Raw genomic sequence first — 18879 nt, forward strand, 5'->3', positions numbered from 1 at the left:
TATATCCAAGGCAATTATTAGAGTTTCTTACGTATCTATACAGATGGTCGAAAAGATCGACAGGTCATTCAGGTGCTTCTGTTTGTTTTCCAAACTTTCTGGTGACTACAAAGCAAAAAAAAAAATCAGATAAAGCAACAGAACTGAGATGGTTGCTATCATTTTATCCTTGGAATGGGTCCAAGAAGTATGCCCAAAATATGTATTTCTGTGCTCTGATTCATTCTCTGCTTTCACATATATTAAGATAGGTATTTCAAGCCACAGGCTATTCTTCTTGACAATGGACACCATCCATTGAGGCTGCAGGGTCTAGACTTGTGTATCCCTTTCTAACGGGTCTCAGCCCGTGTTGGGACTGAAGGAAACAGGGTGGCAGACATTCTAGCCAAGCAATCACTTGAAAATAAGGATGTAAATGTAGAGGTGCCTTTGCATAAAGCCATAATTTAAAAAGTCAATTCAATCACTGTGGCAACAACGTTGGGGTAAGGAAAAGGAAGGAGTCCTTATACAAAATCAAGAGGACGGTGGGAACTCAATTGGGAGATGGGTATGACTGCAGGGAAGAAGTTACACTTACACATTTGGATATGCTTGGTTGAATACTTCCCTATTCAGAATTAATACATGATACGGGCATTCGGAGGGAGTGCACTTGTCAAGAAACAGTGCAATTCATTGTTTGAATGCAGATCCTATGAGGTGCAAAGGAGACTCCTAATTGCTAAATTGAGATCTTTGGGACAGACACAGTTTAACATGGAAAAGTTGGTTAGGATATCACTGCCATCCCAGTGTATAGAAGTGCGTATTTGACTTTCTGAAAAACTTTAGACTTTTTAATATTATTTGAGTTTCTTTTGGGAGGAGAGTGGGATTAGTGGGTATACTTCCCGTCTCTTTGCTCCACACACCACTCCAGTAGATGGCGGTAATGCACCTTATGTCGGTCTGCCAATCCCTGTTAAAGTTTACAAGAAGTACCGCCTCCCAACGCCGCGAGTTTTGGGGCGCGCGTGACCTGTCATGGGATCGCGGACGGCGGCGATAATGATGGGGACTCGGAGCTGGAGATCTGTTCTGGTGGCTTTTTTGTTGCTCGGTGCCTTCCCAAGTATCGCGGGTGGACCTTTACATGCACAGTGCAGGGTTGAATGGTAGGTAGTACGGCATATTGCAAGTATGAAAGTGTATGTAAGTACAGTATAACGATTGTATAACTAGGTAAACTGAGAATTGCGGGAGCAATGTTATATCTGTATATTTGAGAAACGACAATCTACATTGCAGAAAATTTACATTGCGATTTACTTTGAAGGCATCAAGGAGTTTTGATTACGGGAGTATGACCACAGCTTATAGAACATGAAGATGTAAAGTAGCTCAATTCGAAACCGAAGTCCTAAAGGCAAACACAGGAAATTATAAAGGTATCAGTGGATTAAGAGGGTTCATTAAAGATACAGTTACAAACAACTTCTCAGAAACGCTTTACAAGTTGTCTCACGAAATTAATATTAACTAAAGGATGTAATTAAACATTTGGTATTGAAAGTCAATAAATTCCCGGGGCCTCTTAATTTCCAGTGCAGAGTGCTAAAAGAGGAAGCCATGAAAGTATTAGATGCATTGGTTTAATCTTCCACAATGCTATAGAATCTGGAAAAGTTTCTGCAGGGTGAGTGGTGGGAGAAGCAAAGGTAACCCCACTATTTAAAAAAAAGCGATAGAACTGGTAATTACTGGGTTATCCAGGTATAATGTAGTAGAGAAAATCCTAGTCTGTTAGAAAGGATGTAAAGGCTTGTCACCTAAAATATCAAAAGGATTAAACAAAAGAAGTTTAGATTGCTGACAGAATTTTTTGACAAATTTACTAGAGTGTTCTACGGATAAAACTGGCAGAGCAAAAAAATTGAGAATGTTGATGTGCATTTGGATTTTCGAAATGGCTTTAATCAATTTCCATGTGCAGAATTAAAGCATGTCAGATTAGATTAGCACAGACTAAAATTTAGTTGACAGTTGGATAACCGGGAATACATTGGATTTTCTTGGTGACTTGTGGGATACAGCAAAGATTAAAATTTGGGCCCAGCTATTCACAAAGATTATCAAAGATCAGGGTAGTAAATGATACATGTAACATCAAACTGAGTTGGTCTGTGAATGGTGAGGAGGATGTAAAAAGTGTCAAGCTATTTAAACACCCTGAGTAAATGGGCAGATATATGGCAGATGCAGCATAATATACATTTAATGTGAAGTTTGTCACTTTGGTAGGTGGAATAGTACTCTACTAGTGATAGATTCAGAAATATTGTTGTGTAAAGTGACCTGGATATCGCTGCACAATATTCCCCGTAGGCAAATTATTAGGGAGGCATAAATTGCGTTGGCTTCTATTCCAAGAGGTTTTGAGTTTATTGGCAGCTGTGTACATACATCTGTTGATGCTTCTGGACACATCTTCAGTGATGCTCCTGGAATCATCGGGTGTTTCAGGTCTTGCAACATCATACATCCTCCTCCAGGTGACCCAGCCGGGGCTGATCAGACCCCAGCTTGTGTCCAGATGGCTAGCTACTTATGACTCCATGGCTCCCCTCTTTCGAGCCACAGCCATCTTGAGGCCCTCTCTGCCGCATCGGTGGTACTGCGGATGGCTCTCCTCTTCCTCTCTCCCTCGATGCCCAAAATGCTGAAGGCTCTATCTAAAGAATGGACTACGAATCCCCTACAACCAACCTCCACTGGGAGACACCTCGCTCTCCATCCAGCCTGCTGACAGTTGCTGACCAGTCCTGCGTACTTGGAGAGCTTCCTTTCAAAGGCCTCTTCCAAGCTATCTTCCCATGGGACTGTCAGCTCCAGTAGCACCACTTGCTTAGTCGACTCAGACACTAGGGCAATGTCTGGTCGCTGGGTAGTGGCTGCGATATGGTTGGGGAACTTCAGCTGCCCTTCGAGGTCCACCAACTGCTGCCAGTCCCTTGCAGAGGTCAGGATGCCTGCAGATGTTCTTTTGGCGGGTATTGGCTGCTCCCCAGCTCTGACCAAGGCAATGGTCTGATTGGAGGGTCGGGACCACTTCGCCCACTCAACTCCTGCACTGACAGCTTCAGCGATGGTCTTCAGGACCTGATCATGCCTCCACCTGTACCGTCCCTCACCAAGTGCCCTTGCACAGCCGCTGAGGGTGTGCTCCAGGGTTCCTCACTTGGAGCACAGTGGGCACACAGATGACTCTGCCTTGCCCCATGTGTGCAGGTTTGATGGGCTTGGAAGCACATCGTACACTGCCGGGATGAGAAATTGGATGCGGTGTGGTGCGGCTTTCCAAAGATCAGCCCAGGTTACTTTCCTCTCAACCGCATTCTCCCATCTTGTCCAAGCTCCCTGTTGCTTCATTCCCACCGCCTTGCAGGCTCTCATCTCCTCCACTACTGCTCTCACCTCCTCCTGAACTAGACGACGCCTTTCCTTCCCTCTGGTGTCCATTTGGAGAGTTGGAAAGGATCCTAGCCCAGCTCGGCCTCGTGTGACCACTCCCACCAGCCTCCTGTGACGCAGCCTCACCTCTGCCTCCTGAACGGCTTCCTCTGCCCTCCACTTCCTGCCAGTACTTAATTGGATCCCTGCTCTAGCCACCTTCGGGTCACTTGAGTCCCTATACTGTAGCACTTCTCTGGCTCTTGTTACCTTGAATTCTTCCTCCAAGGATTTGAACGGCAGTTGCAGTTTGTTGTGGTGTCCATAGAGTGCGATGCTGCTCAGGCTCTTTGGCAGCCCCAGCCATCTCCTGAGGTGGTTGCTAACCCTCCTCTCTAAGGTTTCAACTGTCGAGATCGGAACTGCATAGACGAGGAGGGGCCACAGGATTCTGGGAAGAATGCCATGCTGATACACCCAGGCTTCAAACTTCCCAGGTAGGCCAGACTTGTCCACAGATTTCAGCCAGCCATCCAACTCGGTGCAGGTTGCCTGGATGGATTTTGTGTCCCTTAAAGAGCTGTCAAAATCTTTGCCTAAGCTCTTTTCTGTGATGGTTGGGATGGCTGTGCCTGCGATGCTGAACCGGAACTTGTTCTCCACCTTCCCTTTCCTCAGCACCATCGATCTTGATTTGGCAGGTTTGAAACTCATCCGGGCCCACTCCACCAGCTTTTCGAGCCCTTGCAGAATCCTCCGGCAGCCTGGGACTGATTCCGTGGTGACTGTGAGGTCATCCATGAATGCCCTGATAGGTGGTTGCCGTTGAGCGGAGTTCATTCTGGGCCCTCTGCACTCTGGTTCAGCGGACTTAGTGAACATGTTCATGGCTAGGGAGAACAGTGTCACTGAGATAGTGCACCCTGTGTTGAAGCCGATCTCCACCTTGTGCCAGGTTGATGTAATTGCTCCTGAAGAGACACTCATCCTGAAGTTGCTGTAATAATGTAGATTTCCTTGATTATTGTCTATTTGTTCTTATTTCTTTGGTGAGACCATATTGAAGTTTAAAGTCAAGTTTTTTGTTCTATACACAACTGCATGTATACACTGAAGCAACATCACAGGCACATAGTACAGGTAAGCAGCATTCACGAGAAAAAGATAAATATAAATTACAATTTTACAAGAAAGAATGCAATAAGAACAGCAATAAGTCCATTTTAATGCAAAGTGATCAAAGTGGTGATAATGTTGCTAAATTGGAATTCAGTAGAATGAGGGGTGACCTCATTGAAACATATTGAATGTTAAAAGGTGTTGATAGAGTGGATGTGGAGAGGATATTTCCTCTGGTGAGGGAGTCTAAGACCAGAGGATATAGCCTCAGAATAGAGGGGCTTCCTTTTAGAATGGAGATGTGGAATTTCTTTAGCCATAGAGCGGTGAATCTGTGGATTTTGTTGCCATAGGCAGCTGTGGAGGCCAAGTCATTTGGTATATTTAAGGCAGAAGCTGATAGATTCTTGATTAGTAAGGGCATGAAGAGATAAAGGCAGGAGATTGGGGCTGAGAGGGAAAATGGATTAGCTATGATGAAATGGCAGAGTAGACTCAATGGCCAAATGGCCTAATTCTGTTCCTATATCTTGTGGTATCTCTCAATACAATGTATGATTAGAGTTGTTGAAGGGAATAGTTGCTCTTGAATTTGGTCGTGTTTGACTTTAGGCTTCTGAACCTCTAGCCCAGTGGTAAATGTGTGAAAATGATTTGGCCAGGATGTTTTGGATCTTTGGATGTTGCCTTCTGGAAGCTGCATCTCCTGTAGATACCACAGAGGACACGGAGTGTTGTGGCTGTGTTGTATTGGGCTGAGTACATCATGTCGTGTAGCTTTTTGCTGATTCCTGGCATGGCATGACTGTAATGGCTCAACCACACGCGACTCTTTTAAAAAAAAAAGACTTCTTGTAGCATTCTGCAAGTTCCTTCACCAACCTGATAGTCCTAATCTACCTACATACTGAAATTCTCTGTGACCTTCATAACTTTGCCCTGTTTACTTCTATCCCCTATCCCATCCACTGTTTAGAGGCAGGCCTGTATATAACTCTGATCAGGATCTTTTTACCCTTGCAAATTCTTTAATCTATCCACAAGGAATCTGCATCTTCTGATCCTATGTCATATTTGTCTAAGGATTGGATTTAATTTTTTTACTTGGAGTCATCAGACCCCCTATCCGCGCACCTTGTCCTGTTTTTTTATGATGTGCATTGTTGGATCTTAAGCTTCTAGCTGCGATCATCTTTTATCCACGACTCGATGATTCCCAAACATCATATCTGCCAATCTCTAATTGCGCTATAAGATCATCCACTTTATTTCAAATACTGCATGCATTCAAATATAACACTCAGTCCTGTGTTCACTACCCTTTTGAATTTTGTCTCCATGTTACTGGATGTTAAATTCTTATCCTTTTCTAAACATCTTCTCATTTTTAAAACAATTCTGGAGACTTCCATAACTTCCCCTGCACTCTCCTTCCCTTTTATCCTTCCTTTTTCAAGCTGTTGAATTTACCCTACTACGATTTAGTTTAAGCCCTGTCCACAGCCATAGTTATGCAGCTCACCAGGATCCTGGTCCCAGCATGATTCAGGTGAGCCCATCTCTCCTTTCCCGACGTTGGTACTAATGTCCAATGAATTTGAACCCACTTCCCCGACACCAATCTTTGAGCCACACATTTAACTCTGATATTTGTAACCCTGTGCCAATATGCAGAAGCTCAGGTAACAATCCAGAGATTATTACCACCTTGGTTCTGCATTTAAATTTAGTCCCTAGCTGCTCCAATTCCCTCAGCAGAACCTCTTTCCTTGTTGCTCTTGCACCATTGGTACTCACATGTTCCTCTACAACTGGACTTATCCTCTCCCATTCTGCCTCTGTGGATCAGATGACATGTCCTGAAACTGGGCACCAGGGAAACGACACCACCTTCAAGACTGTCGATCCTTGCGATAGAGAATTGTGTCAACTCCCTTGACTGTGCGATCCCCAGTTACAGCAATATTTCTCTTCTCTTGCCCCTTTTGAAAGGTTCCCTGAATCGCAGTAGTATGGTTTGGTTGCTCATCCTTCTAGCTGCCCCCACTCTCATCCACCAACCTTGGACCTATTGGGCGAGCTCAGGAGTGGAGGCTCCTCCAGCCCTCCCTGCCTCACTTGCAGTCACACCCTCTTGTCCCAGGCCACAGACTGAATTTCAAATAGTTAATCTAATGGGTGTGACTGCCTTCTGAAGCAGTGTTCAGGTAAAGCCTGATCTATACTCCTGCGTGAACTGGACGCCGTAACCTACGCAAGTGACTTACGGGCATTGTGAGCATTTATACTTGTGCGTTGGTGTATCTGCGCTGCTCTGCAATTTGCGCACGTCACGCATGCGCACTCACCTGCCCGCACAAGGCTTCATTGTCATGGTAGTCTCGGGGTCAACAAGACGCGAGCGTCTTGTTTCGTGTGAAATGTGTCCTCCATAATTTCGGAGGTCTGTAAAGCTTTATGGAAAGCATTGCAGCCAGACTTCCTTCCCTGCCCTTCAGTCGCCCAATGGGAAGCTATTGCAGCGTAGGATGACATGCGATACTACCAAGCGGACCAATCACAGTTGTCGCGTTCTGTGTTGCTGCGACGTGCGGTTACATTTTGGGAGAGGTGCGCGTTGCAGCAACGCAAGCTCTCGCATAGGGTTCCGCGTCGGCTTTGCGGCGACACAGACCTTATAGCGACGCGTTGACGCAGAAGTATAAATCAACCTTAACCCTCCTGCTCCCTGATGCATCACTGTATTCGAAGAACAGATTCTAGATCATCAGCATTGAGCCTGAGTTCCTCGAGTGGCAACACTTGCTGCAGATATGGTCACCAGCAATCAAAATGGGGTCTGTCAGCTCCCACGTGGTGTAGTTACAATACCTCACCTGATCGTGCATCCCTATTTTAGTTAGTTTGTTATCTTTCTAGTTAACCACAATATTGAAAACAACTTTAGTGGAGGCCAAATCACATTCGAGTTAGTATTTACGAAGGAGGTGGACAGATACTTGGACATAAACCTTTATGGGCTACAGAGAGGTCATGGCAAATGGTATTGAGGTACTGGTCATGCTAAATGGTGAGGTAGATTTGAAGGACAAAGTGGCCTATTCCTACATCTGTTTCTCTGTGTCTGTTCCTAACAGCATTTGGAAATTGACATTATTTCTGTTTGATTTTTATTCTGTAGGACGTTTGGGATTTCTTGTTATACTGTGTATCTGCAGCTAGTGAGCCAGATAAAAGAATGGAAAACTGCTGACAATTGTGCAAATGGAGGAGAAAAATGCTTATACACTGTAAGTATCTGAATAATCCCAGTAGTCTGAGTGGAGAAAATTATACTGATATATAACAGCAGGAACTTATGTAATAATCTTGGTGTAATAAAACATCCTTATGAATTGGTTTGAACTGAAAGCATACCTAGATACAAGAACAGTCTTACAGAAACATTTTCAATGTATTTCAGTTTCTGACATATCTTTAATTCCTGCTGGAAATAGTTCATTTAATGTATATTTTGTTTTCAAAACAGATTTTAGAAAGGCATTGTCTTCCACATTCTTGTGTATCCGGATATTTGGCAAGAGGATCTTTGAAAATCCTCTATCATAGCTTTGTGCAAATATATTGGTGGTAACATTTGTTTTAATGACTGAATCTTGAATTTTGTTTGAAGAAAGTATTCTATTACTACTTGTCATATTGGAAATTGCATTTTGTTTGCTATTCGTCAGTGGGATGAAAACACTGAAATATGATAATCTATTCCTAACTCTCTTCCATATTCTATATTTTAATGGCCCAGTTTAGGGGAAGAGGGTTACTGTTGTGCTCACTTTCTGTATTGAAAACCAAATAAAAGTTGCTTGTGCCTTGTGATACCTAAAAATGTGTACATATTAGCAAAATGGCCCTGAAAAATATTCAGACAATTAAGACCAGGTAGTCTGTTTTCTGTTATAATATGGAGAGGTATTATTGTCTATTTTGTTCCTTCTGTTAGGCTGAGTTGTATTTAATGGAACTATCCATGGGTTTTCCAGATATGGATGCATCATAGTAAGCATCCACCACTCTCTTTTTAAATCGGATGTGTGTGCAGGAAGTGAGAATGGGAGTATTATCTCTGGCTCCACAACATCCCCAAAAGCACTACTGAACTTGGCTCCATTCCCCCTTACTTCACAGTTACTTTTTATTTTAGGAGCAACATTGCATATACAGTATATCTTGAAAATACAGCTAACATTTTAAATGCATATTACTTAAATGTCTTCTGTGGTCTGGATGCCACCTTGAGAAACTTTAATGTATAACAGTTTCAGATATTTTCTTTTGTGGTTTGCAGTGAATGTTTTGTGGCCCAGCATGTGGATAGATTATGACCTGATTTATTTAAAGCTTTTGTACTTTGTGGTTATTTAAACCTGTATTGGACACGCAGTGTCGTTTGATTTCCAGGTGTGGGTGTTTTGGTTGAAAATATTATTTGGCTGAGTTAAAATAGGTTGTGCTTATCAGATGATGTTGGACACATGAGTTCAAGGGGGTAAAGCTGGAGATGAGCAAGAGCCGAAGACTGAGGAGTACTGATGTCGGGTTGGAGGAGATATGGATCTCTTAGAACAATGCAAAGATTATTTAAGTTCTATTGTTAAACTGAATAAATGTCAACAATATATGTTATATATGTTATACACTATACGTTTGTCTATGCTCTCTTCCCTTAATGGAAAACAAAATCTTTTTTTCCCCAATTTTCTTCCATTTTCCTAATTTGCAACTGTTCAGGGGTTTCAAGGTGATTAACAAACTTTGGCTTGCATACATGTAATGTTTTGATGAAAGGCATCACAGCCATACATGAACTTAGACATTTATTTAGGATGGTAGAGGGGGTAGGACGTCTTTGGATAGAATGAACAGAGATTTGGATCCAGTGGTTTCATTACAAGCCCTCTATAATTATGTTGTGAGATTATTTGCCCAATGGCATTTCCATTCCAAGTACCTATTATTAACTTGCAATTGTTGGGTAGATGTTGATGGTTTTTGAGAATTATAGCCATTTTGAATCTTGTCTAACATGCAAGTAGTGTATAAGAACATAAGAAGTAGGAGCAGGAGAAGGCCATCTGGCCCGTCGAGCCTGCTCCACCATTCAATAAGTCTTTGGCTGATCTGGCCATGGACTCATCTCCACCTACCTGCCTTTTCCCCATAACTCTTAATTCCTCTACTATGCAAAAAATTTATCCAACCTTATCTTAAATATATTTACTGAGGTAGCCTCCACTGCTTCATTGGGCAGAGAATTACACAGATTTACCAGTCTGTGGGAAAAGCAGTTCCTCCTCATCTTCATCCTAAATCTACTTCCCTGAATCTTGAGGCTATGTCCCTTAGTTCTAGTCTCACCTACTAGTGGCAGCAATTTTCCTGCCTCTATCTTATCAATCCTTTTCATAATTTTATATGTTTCTATAAGGTCTCCTCTCATTCTTCTGAATTCCAGCGAGTACAGTCCCAGGCAACTCAATCTCTCCTCATAGTCTAACCTCCTCATGTCTGGAATCAACCTGGTGAACCTCCTCTGCACTGCCTCCAAAAACAGTATACCCTTCTTCAAGTAAGGAGGCCAGAACTGCACGCAGTACTCCAGCTGCGGCTTCACTAGTACCCTGTACAGTTGCAGTGTAACTTCCCTGCTCTTAAATTCAATCCCTCCAGCAATGAAGGCCAACATCCCATTTGCCCCCTTGATAGCCTGCTGCACCTGCAAACCAACCTTTTGTGATTCATGCACAAGCCCTCCCAAGTCCCTCTGCACAGCAGCATGCTGCAATCCTTTTTTTTACCATTCAGATAATCTGCTCTTTCATTTTTCCTTCCAAAGTGGATGACCTCACATTTACCAACATTGTGCTCCATTTGCCAGACCCTTGCCCACTCACTTAAACTAGCTATGTCTCTCTGCAGACTCTCTTATCTTCTGCACAGTTCGCTTTTCCACTACACTTCGTCCCCTCTAGTATGTTTAAAACAGAGTCATGCCTTAATTCTCACCAAATATAATGAATGCAGAGTGGGCATATCTGTCAGTATCCTTTTGAGAATGGGTACTGTGTACATCTGGGACACTTTTAGTATCTCTGAATGGCAAACAAGAAAAGCTTGTATACAGAAAAAAGTCATCGGGTAATCCATCCTTTGTCTCCCACTATGGAATCAATTTGAAATTGCCTTGATTTAGAGTGTTGCTTTCACAGCTATTTATTCTTTGCGACTATGAAATATTTTAGGATATCTTTATTAAATTTTATTAAGTTTGAAAATACAGTTTTTGTAGGACAGATTCAATTTTTGTTAATAAGAATTCCATAAGGCCATAAGAAATAGAAGCAGAATTAGGCCATTTGGCCATCAAGTCTGCTCTGCCATTCTATCATGGCTGATTTATTTTTGCTCTCAACCCCATTTTCCTGCCTTTTCCCTATAACCTTTGGTGCCCTTGCTGAATAAAAACCTCTTAGTCTTCGCTTTAAATATACCCAGTGACTTGTCCTCCACAGCTGCCCGTGGCAATGAATTCCACAGATTCATCATCTAATTCATTTAAATATTCAATGTGCAAGCATATTTATTAAAATCTCTTCTCGATGAATTAATACATAGCAACTACCATTTGATTTTTTCCCCTGTACTTCAGCTAAAGTCTGCAAATGAACATTACATTGTGGCTAAGCACACAACTCCAGTGCACAAGTATGTCGATGATCTTACATTCAAACTGACTTCCTCCTTGGATAAGAAATCCTGCTATGTTTCTGTGAGTATATAATTATATTTCTCTATGGAGCACCAAGGTAAATAGTCTTTAATAGAGATTTTTGGAAAAAAGATAACTATTTCATGTATTAACTGAATAATATCTTCTAGACTATTGTATATTAGAGTTACTCAGCACAGAAACAGGCTCTTCATCCAAAATCATCCATGCCTACTGAGGTCTCTTCTTGAGTTAGTCCCATTTGCTTGCACTTGGTCTATATCTTTCCAAACTCTTCCTATCCATGAATTTGTCCAAATGTCTTTTAAAGATTGTGATTGTACTGCCCGCTCTGGCAGCTTGTAATTCCCTCTTGCATGAAATGAATAAACTCCACCCTCCCAGGAAAAAGTCTGTAACCACTCACCTTATCTATGCCCCTCATGATGTACACATTTCCAATGCTTCTTTACCACCTTGTTTAATGGTGTCGCTACTTTGAAAACTATGTACTTGTACTAGTAGGTCTCTCTGTTCTACAGCTTACAAACAATAGAGGAGCCAGCACAGATCCTTGTGGCACACCACAACTTAGAGGCCTTGAATCTGGGTAATAACCCTCTACTACCACTTTTTGACTTCTTTCACCTAGCTGATTTTGTACGTTGTCCGGAGACAACATGTATAAACCTATCCTCATCCGTTCTCTTGGATACCTCTTCTTAAAATAAAACTTCATAAAATTTGTGAGACTCAATTCCCAAGCGCAAAGCCAGGATGAGTCTTCCTATTCACCCTTTGCCCTTCCAATGCAAATAGACGCAGTCTTTCAGAACCCCTTCCAGCAACTTTCTCACCCTGATGTTAGGCTCACTGCTCTATAATTACCTGGCTTGATCTTGTAGCCCTTCTTAAATTAGGCACAGCATTATCCATCCTCCAGCCTTCTGGTACCTCACTGGTGGCCAAGGAAGGTAGAGATATCATCCACCAGGGATGAAGTAATTTCTTCTGTTTTGTCTCTCAATGTCCTAGGATATACTTGGTCGGACCCCAGGGATTTGCATCTGAACAGCCAATATATCTCCCCTTCAGAACCACATTGTTCTCTTCCCTGAATCCTCTAGCTTTCAGGACATTCATGGTAAAAGATAGATGAGATGTATTTATTTAAGACCTCTCTTTTTGTTTTCAAACAAGATGGCACTGACGTATGGCAATTCATTGCAAGCTGCTCCCTGCAAATCCACTCACTACTTCCCTTGTGATTGTTTGACTCTTAAATCTTGGGCACTGCACTTTCTCTGTAGTTGTTACACTTTATTCTGCATTGTTATTGTTTTAACTTGTTCTACCCTAATGAACCATGTGATGATTTGATATGTATGAATTGTATGTGAGACACTTTTCCCTGTATCTCAGTACATTTGATAATGTCAATTACAATTCTACTTAACTCCAGTACCTTCACACATACATGACCACAAAAGGGAACTTGTCTGACACTTAAAAAGCCTTTACTTTCTCAGGAGTCTGCATAGATTTGGCATGGCATCAAAAACCTTGGCAGGCTTCTACAGGTGTGTGGTGGAAAGTGTGCTGACTGGCTGCATTTTAGCCTGGTATGGGAACACCAATACTTTTGAGCGGAAGATCCTGCAAAGGTAGTGGAATCAGCCCAGTACATCACGGGTAAAATGCTCCCAACCATTGAGCACATCTACATGAAACATTGCCAGCATCCATCATCAAACATCCTCACTCCCCAGGCCAAGCTCTTGCTACTGCCATCGGGTTGAAGGTACAGGAGCCTCAGGACTTGCACCACCAGGTTCAAGACAGTTACTGCCCCTCAATCATCAGACTCTTGAACAAAATGGGATTTAAGGACTCTTTTATCTTGTTAGTTCATACTTGTTATTTCTTGCTGCTTATTATCTGCACTTGCACAGTTTGTTTATAGTTTCCGATGTTTACAGTGTCTGTTCTATAGATTAGCTAAGTATGCCTACAAAAAAAATGATCTGAGGGTTTTATGTGGTGACATTTATGTATTCTGATATTAAATTTTACTTTGAACTTTGGCTTATCTCACTGGAAGCTTTTTATAATTCAGAAAGCAAAATTCAAGCTTCCATCATGGGATTTAAATTCACGTTCTTGAGTTTAACATTTGAAATCTCTAGATTGTTATTCCAATAACATTTGCACTATAATCATTTTATGAGCAGGACCAGTATTTTTTACCTGGTCTTAATTCCTCACATCTAGGCAATGATAAGCTACTAACAAAATACTGGAGGAACTGCTTATTCATTTCCATGGATGCTGCCTGACCTGCAGAGTTCCTCCAGCATTTTGTGTGTGTTGCTTTGGATTTCCAGCACCTGCAGAATTTTTGTGTCAATGGTAGGCTACTTCCTTGAACCACAACAATCCTTCTGATGAAAGTGCTCCCTCTTACTGTGTTGTCAGTAGAATGCACTTGGTATTTTTTCTAATTCAATCACCTTGAGCTAATTATGCACTACATAATTTTATAATTTATCTAAGTTTGTTTAATTAAATAGTTTCTTCCTCTCATCTGAAAGGAAGTTAGAATGTTCGAAGTTTGAAGTAAAATTTCTTATGAGTACATAAATGTCACCACATACAACTCAGACTCGTTTTCTTGTGGGCTTAATCAGCAGTTCTATAGAATAGTAATTATAACAGGGTCAATGAAAGATCAAGCAGAGTACATAGGACAAACTGTGCAAATGCAAATATAAATACATAGTAATAAATAATGAGAGCATGAAATAACAAGATAAAAAGTCCTTAAAATTAGATCATTGGTTGTTGGAACATCACAATAGATAAGTGTAATTATTAACAATACAACCCATTCTTATTCCAGGGATTCTCTGTTTCTGAACTATGGTATGCAGTCTTTGACCATGGTACCAACTACTGCAACTTGCACAATCTTATTGAAGGTAAGCCTGAAAATAAATGGTAGTACAAAAGTTGATGTTATTAAAAGGTATACTAATCATTTGGTTTCTTTTTTTAAAATGTTTTCCAGGTAGTGGCCTAGACAAAGTTTCAGGTTATACTGAATCAACAAACAACTTCAAGTGTACTCAGTATTCCTCAGCCAACTGTACAATTTACTAAATGGAATGTGCTTTATTAACAAAATCATGAAGCTGCCGGATGGTGTATGACTCGGGGATTTTTTAAAAACTTTTTTCCAAGACTTTGACTGATTGCCTTCCTTTCATCAATAATGCTATCAAAGTACTGTGAGGTGCATTGGGAAAGAAATTAAAATTCTTGGCACCATATTCAATAGTATCTGAACATTCACCCATTTTATGATTGGGCACTTAGTAATTCAAGTACGAGTTACTTGACACTGTAACAAAATGTTAAAATGTACAGAGAAATTATTTGTCCAAATTATTATTTTTGTATTGTATGAGATTCATCCTAACTTATCAATTGGTTCTTCCTTATGCATATGGCATCTTTGCTTGACTATACCCCAACTTATTCTGTTTTAACGCTCCTTCCCATTACCAATGTTTAATTAATTTACTAAACCACATTAGTGCTCTTCTAAAATTAATAATATTCCCAGTATATTGCATTGACCTGAGATCTAATTGTTTTTTTTCTTGGTGGTTTGCTAAAAATAATCCTATTTGCTGGGAGAAATACTACATAGAAATATTACATATAGTTTTTCATCTTAATTAAAATATTGTTTTCTACTTTAAGCTGCCTTCCTAAGTATATCTTTATAACTGGGGCTTTGCATAAGCTTCAAAGCCAAACTTGTTGGGAAATATTTTGTGTAGGTTGTCTGATCAATAAGCCAAAGGAATGCTGGTGAAAAATGGGGAATTCATCAGCACTATATTCCTTCATTAATATTGTTTCCAAACATTGACATCTCCATTTTAAATCAAAATGTAAAGAAAGAAAGATCAAGATTATTGCCTTGATGTTTAATCTGCCACCTGATTTTTTTTAAAAACTGCTTATGTACATTAACAATATATAGACTTTTGTATAATTGTAACACTGTCTTATAACTCTGTGTTTTAACTAATTTTTCTACTTGGTACTGTAAATTTAAATCCATTTAAATGTATTTTGGAACTAATTCTTTACCTCTATTAAATTGGTAACAACAAATTTAACTGGATTTGTTTATTTTCTGTGACCAAACTGAGATCAGACATCAAGCCATTTCATTCCCTTACAATGTAGCTTCTAACACAGTAGAACTGAATAGGAAGTTGTGCTTGCTGTTACTAAGATTGCCCTAATACGACTGGCCAGAACAATTATTTTCCATTTCTGCAATGCAACAGTAATCCTCAGTGAAATGGAACCAAAGACCACCTTTAAGATATTAGAGTTCAAGTGTACTGCCTTGCAATGCTGAAATATTTTGGTTTAGTTTATTGGAGACTCCATTAACCGCACTGATTGAAGCATTGAGCAAGATTAAAATTGTGGAGGATGAGAGAGAAAAATTAACAGGTGCTCAGCACTGTCTGCCTGTGTTTGACCTGCCTTCCTCTCCTCCCGCTACTACAATTGAGCGGGAGGTGCAGGAGTCTTGGCTCTCACTTTGCCAGGTTTGGGAGCAGTTGTTGCCCTGCAGACATCGGACTTCTGGACTGGCTTTGCTCGCCTCAGTGCTGAATTGGCTCTGCAGCTGTGGACTCTGTTTCGGGGACTCTGCAGTTCATGTTCCATGTGTTTTGTTTACTTTTTCTTATTATTTGCGCGATTTGTTCAAGTCACTTCAGCACTGAAATCACCCAGCAGCTGCGGCCTGCAACCATCAGCACTGGCCTCATCGTTGAACTGGCTCCGTGGCTGTGGCTTGCAGCAATCGGTTTCACTCACCTCAGCCTGGAACTGGCTCCGTGACCATGGACTCACTTTCCGGGACTCTGCGGTTCATGTTCATGTCTGTGTGGTTTGTTCACTTTTCAATTGTTTGCACAATTTGGTCTTTTCCAGACGTTGGGTGTTCCATGGTCTTTGTTGTGTGGGTTTTTTTAATGGAGCTCCATTGTGTTTCTTTGTCTTGTGGCTGCCTGCAAGAAGACAAATCTGAAGGTTGTATACAGTATAAATACTTGGATAATAAATGTACTTTGAACTTTTCTCTCAGAGTCAGGTTTATTATCACTGACATGTGTCTCATTTGTTGTGGCACCAGAACAGTGCAACACAAATGAACTATTAGTTAAAGTAAGAAATATTGCAAAAGTTGGCACGTGGCCAAGTGGTTAAGGTGTTTGTCTAGTGATTTGAAGGTCGCTAGTTCAAGCCTTAGCCGAGGCAGTGTGTGTGTCCTTGAGCAAGGCACTGCTCTGTGATGACACCAGTGCCAAGCTGTATGGGTCCTAATGCCCTTCCCTTGGACAACATCGGTGGCGTGGAGAGGGGAGATGCAGCATGGGCAACTGCTGGTCTTCCATACAACCTTGCACAGGCCTGCGCCCTGGAAACCTTCCACGGCGCATTTCCATGGTCTCATGAGCAAAAGAAAATTGCAAAAGAGGAAGAATGAAAGAGTGTTCATGAATTCATAGGCTGCTGAGAAATTTGATGGGGGCAGGAAGTAAGGAAGATGACATTCTAAAATGTTGAGTGTCCACCTTCATTCTCCTGATGGTAGCAACGAGAAGAGGGCACGCATCGGATGGTGAGGGTTATTAATGAAAATGCTGCCTTCTTGAAGCACCATCTTTTAAAGATGTTTTCAGTGGTGGAGAGGCTAGAGCCCATGATGTATAGAGCTCTCTGCAGCCTCTCTTGATCCTGTGCATTGGAGCCTCCATACTAGGCAGTGATGCAGCTAGTCTGAATGATCTCCACAGTACACCTGTAGAAATATACAAGTCTTTGCTGACATACCAAATCTCTTCAAACTCTGAATGAAGTATAGCCATTAGTGTGTCTTCTTTATGATTGTATCAATGTGTTGAGCCCAGGATAGATCATCTGAGATGTTGATGCCGAGGAACTTGAAGCTGCTTACCCTTTTCATTGCTGATCCCTCACAATTCTCAACTTCAGTAAGTTTTTAAGGCTGCAATGAATGTTAATTATTACATTTTGTTTGTAGTAACCTGCTGATTTTGTTAAAATATATCGGTTAATAACTTACATTAGGTTTCTTGCGGAAAGAGCCACAGACCCTGGCATATGGTGCCTCATAAGTATATATTAAGCCGACTTGTGGCCTTGTTCCTTGCTGTCTATTGCAGTTCCCACATGGAATACATTATGTGTCTTGCCTTAGCGTCTTTGATGTGGTGTTCAGTTATTGTTTCTGGAGTTACTGATTCATCAGGTGGTGGAAGAATTTATAAGTTTCCTCTTCCTTTTAGTTGACATTAATGCCATTTACTGAGATAAAATGTAGCTGGAATGCACATGTATTTGTGATTACTGTTATGACATAGTGTTCACAAGATCCTTTTAGGTTGATTCCATCACTTTTTCTTATTTAAACCATTTCCTCTTGTGTATATTTTAACTACTTTCTTAATCATTTTGTACAGACAGTTTCAGATCAGTTTAAATGTATGTTATTGTTTATAATGCATTTTCCCATCCACTTCCATATTATTGCAAAAAGCCTTAAATCACCTTGTGTCCAAAAAAGTGTTACGGTTATTCTGATTATAACAGCTGGTTTTGTGGTTCGCTTGGTACTTAGTGCTTGATATTTTCTAAATTTTATAGGCAGCTCTAGCTGAGACTTACAAATGTGTTCCTGCTACGACACAACAAATAACTTGGTTAAGCATTTCTTAGGTTGGTACAAATGTTCCTACTAAATTGGCATTAAGTCATGAATCCAATTGCTTGTGAATGAATGAAATTACCAGTTAAGTAATACCTAGTAGAAATTCATTCCTTGATCTCTTCTCCTCAAGATTAACAAACAAGTACTATAAAACTGCCCAATTAATATGTAACAATTAAATTTAGTTGCTAACATTTCATGGCTGAGAAATTTGGTTTTAGTATTTGATTCAAGTTGGGAATTTTGGCTGATCCCAGGAATTCTTATCTGGTTTGTATAAATGCAGTTGGTAAAACTTATTTTTTTTCTGTATGCCATCTCAAAAACTAGTGTACTGTGATAAGGTTAACAAATAACTAACTTAAGATAACAATTAAGCAAATTATAGGAATGGAAAATGTGGTTGTCTAGTTAAGGACGCTGACATCACCATCAGCTTTGTTCAGTTCATGCAAAATGGGAGGTGGAGACGTGTAAACAATGGGGCATAGGAGCAGAATCGGGCCATGCTGCCAACCAAGACTGCTCCTTTGTTCGGTCACAGCTGACTTCTTTCCTCCCCCCAACATCACTTCTGGTCATAGTGAATGCAAGGTTTTGACTTAAACCAAGAACAATTCCTCTTCACCGTCCCTCCTCCAGTATCTCTCTTCCTGTAGATACTGCTCAACCTGTCGACATCTTCCTGCAGATTGTTTCAAGCAACACACAGAAGTTGCTGGTGAACGCAGCA

General features: G+C 40.9%; 1 protein-coding gene across 1 annotated transcript; it reads left to right on the forward strand.

Annotated features, from left to right (window-relative positions):
- Positions 1-1022: 1022 nt before the first annotated feature.
- Positions 1023-16401, forward strand: LOC134343618 (uncharacterized). Its single transcript, XM_063042385.1, has 5 exons — positions 1023-1160; positions 7736-7844; positions 11261-11380; positions 14220-14298; positions 14388-16401. The coding sequence occupies exons 1-5, from the start codon at positions 1030-1032 to the stop codon at positions 14477-14479; spliced, it is 531 nt and encodes a 176-aa protein (XP_062898455.1). The 5' UTR covers positions 1023-1029; the 3' UTR covers positions 14480-16401.
- The last annotated feature ends 2478 nt before the right edge of the window (positions 16402-18879 follow it).

Source organism: Mobula hypostoma, chromosome 3 (genome assembly GCF_963921235.1).
Source record: "Mobula hypostoma chromosome 3, sMobHyp1.1, whole genome shotgun sequence".
Lineage (NCBI taxonomy): Eukaryota > Metazoa > Chordata > Chondrichthyes > Myliobatiformes > Myliobatidae > Mobula > Mobula hypostoma.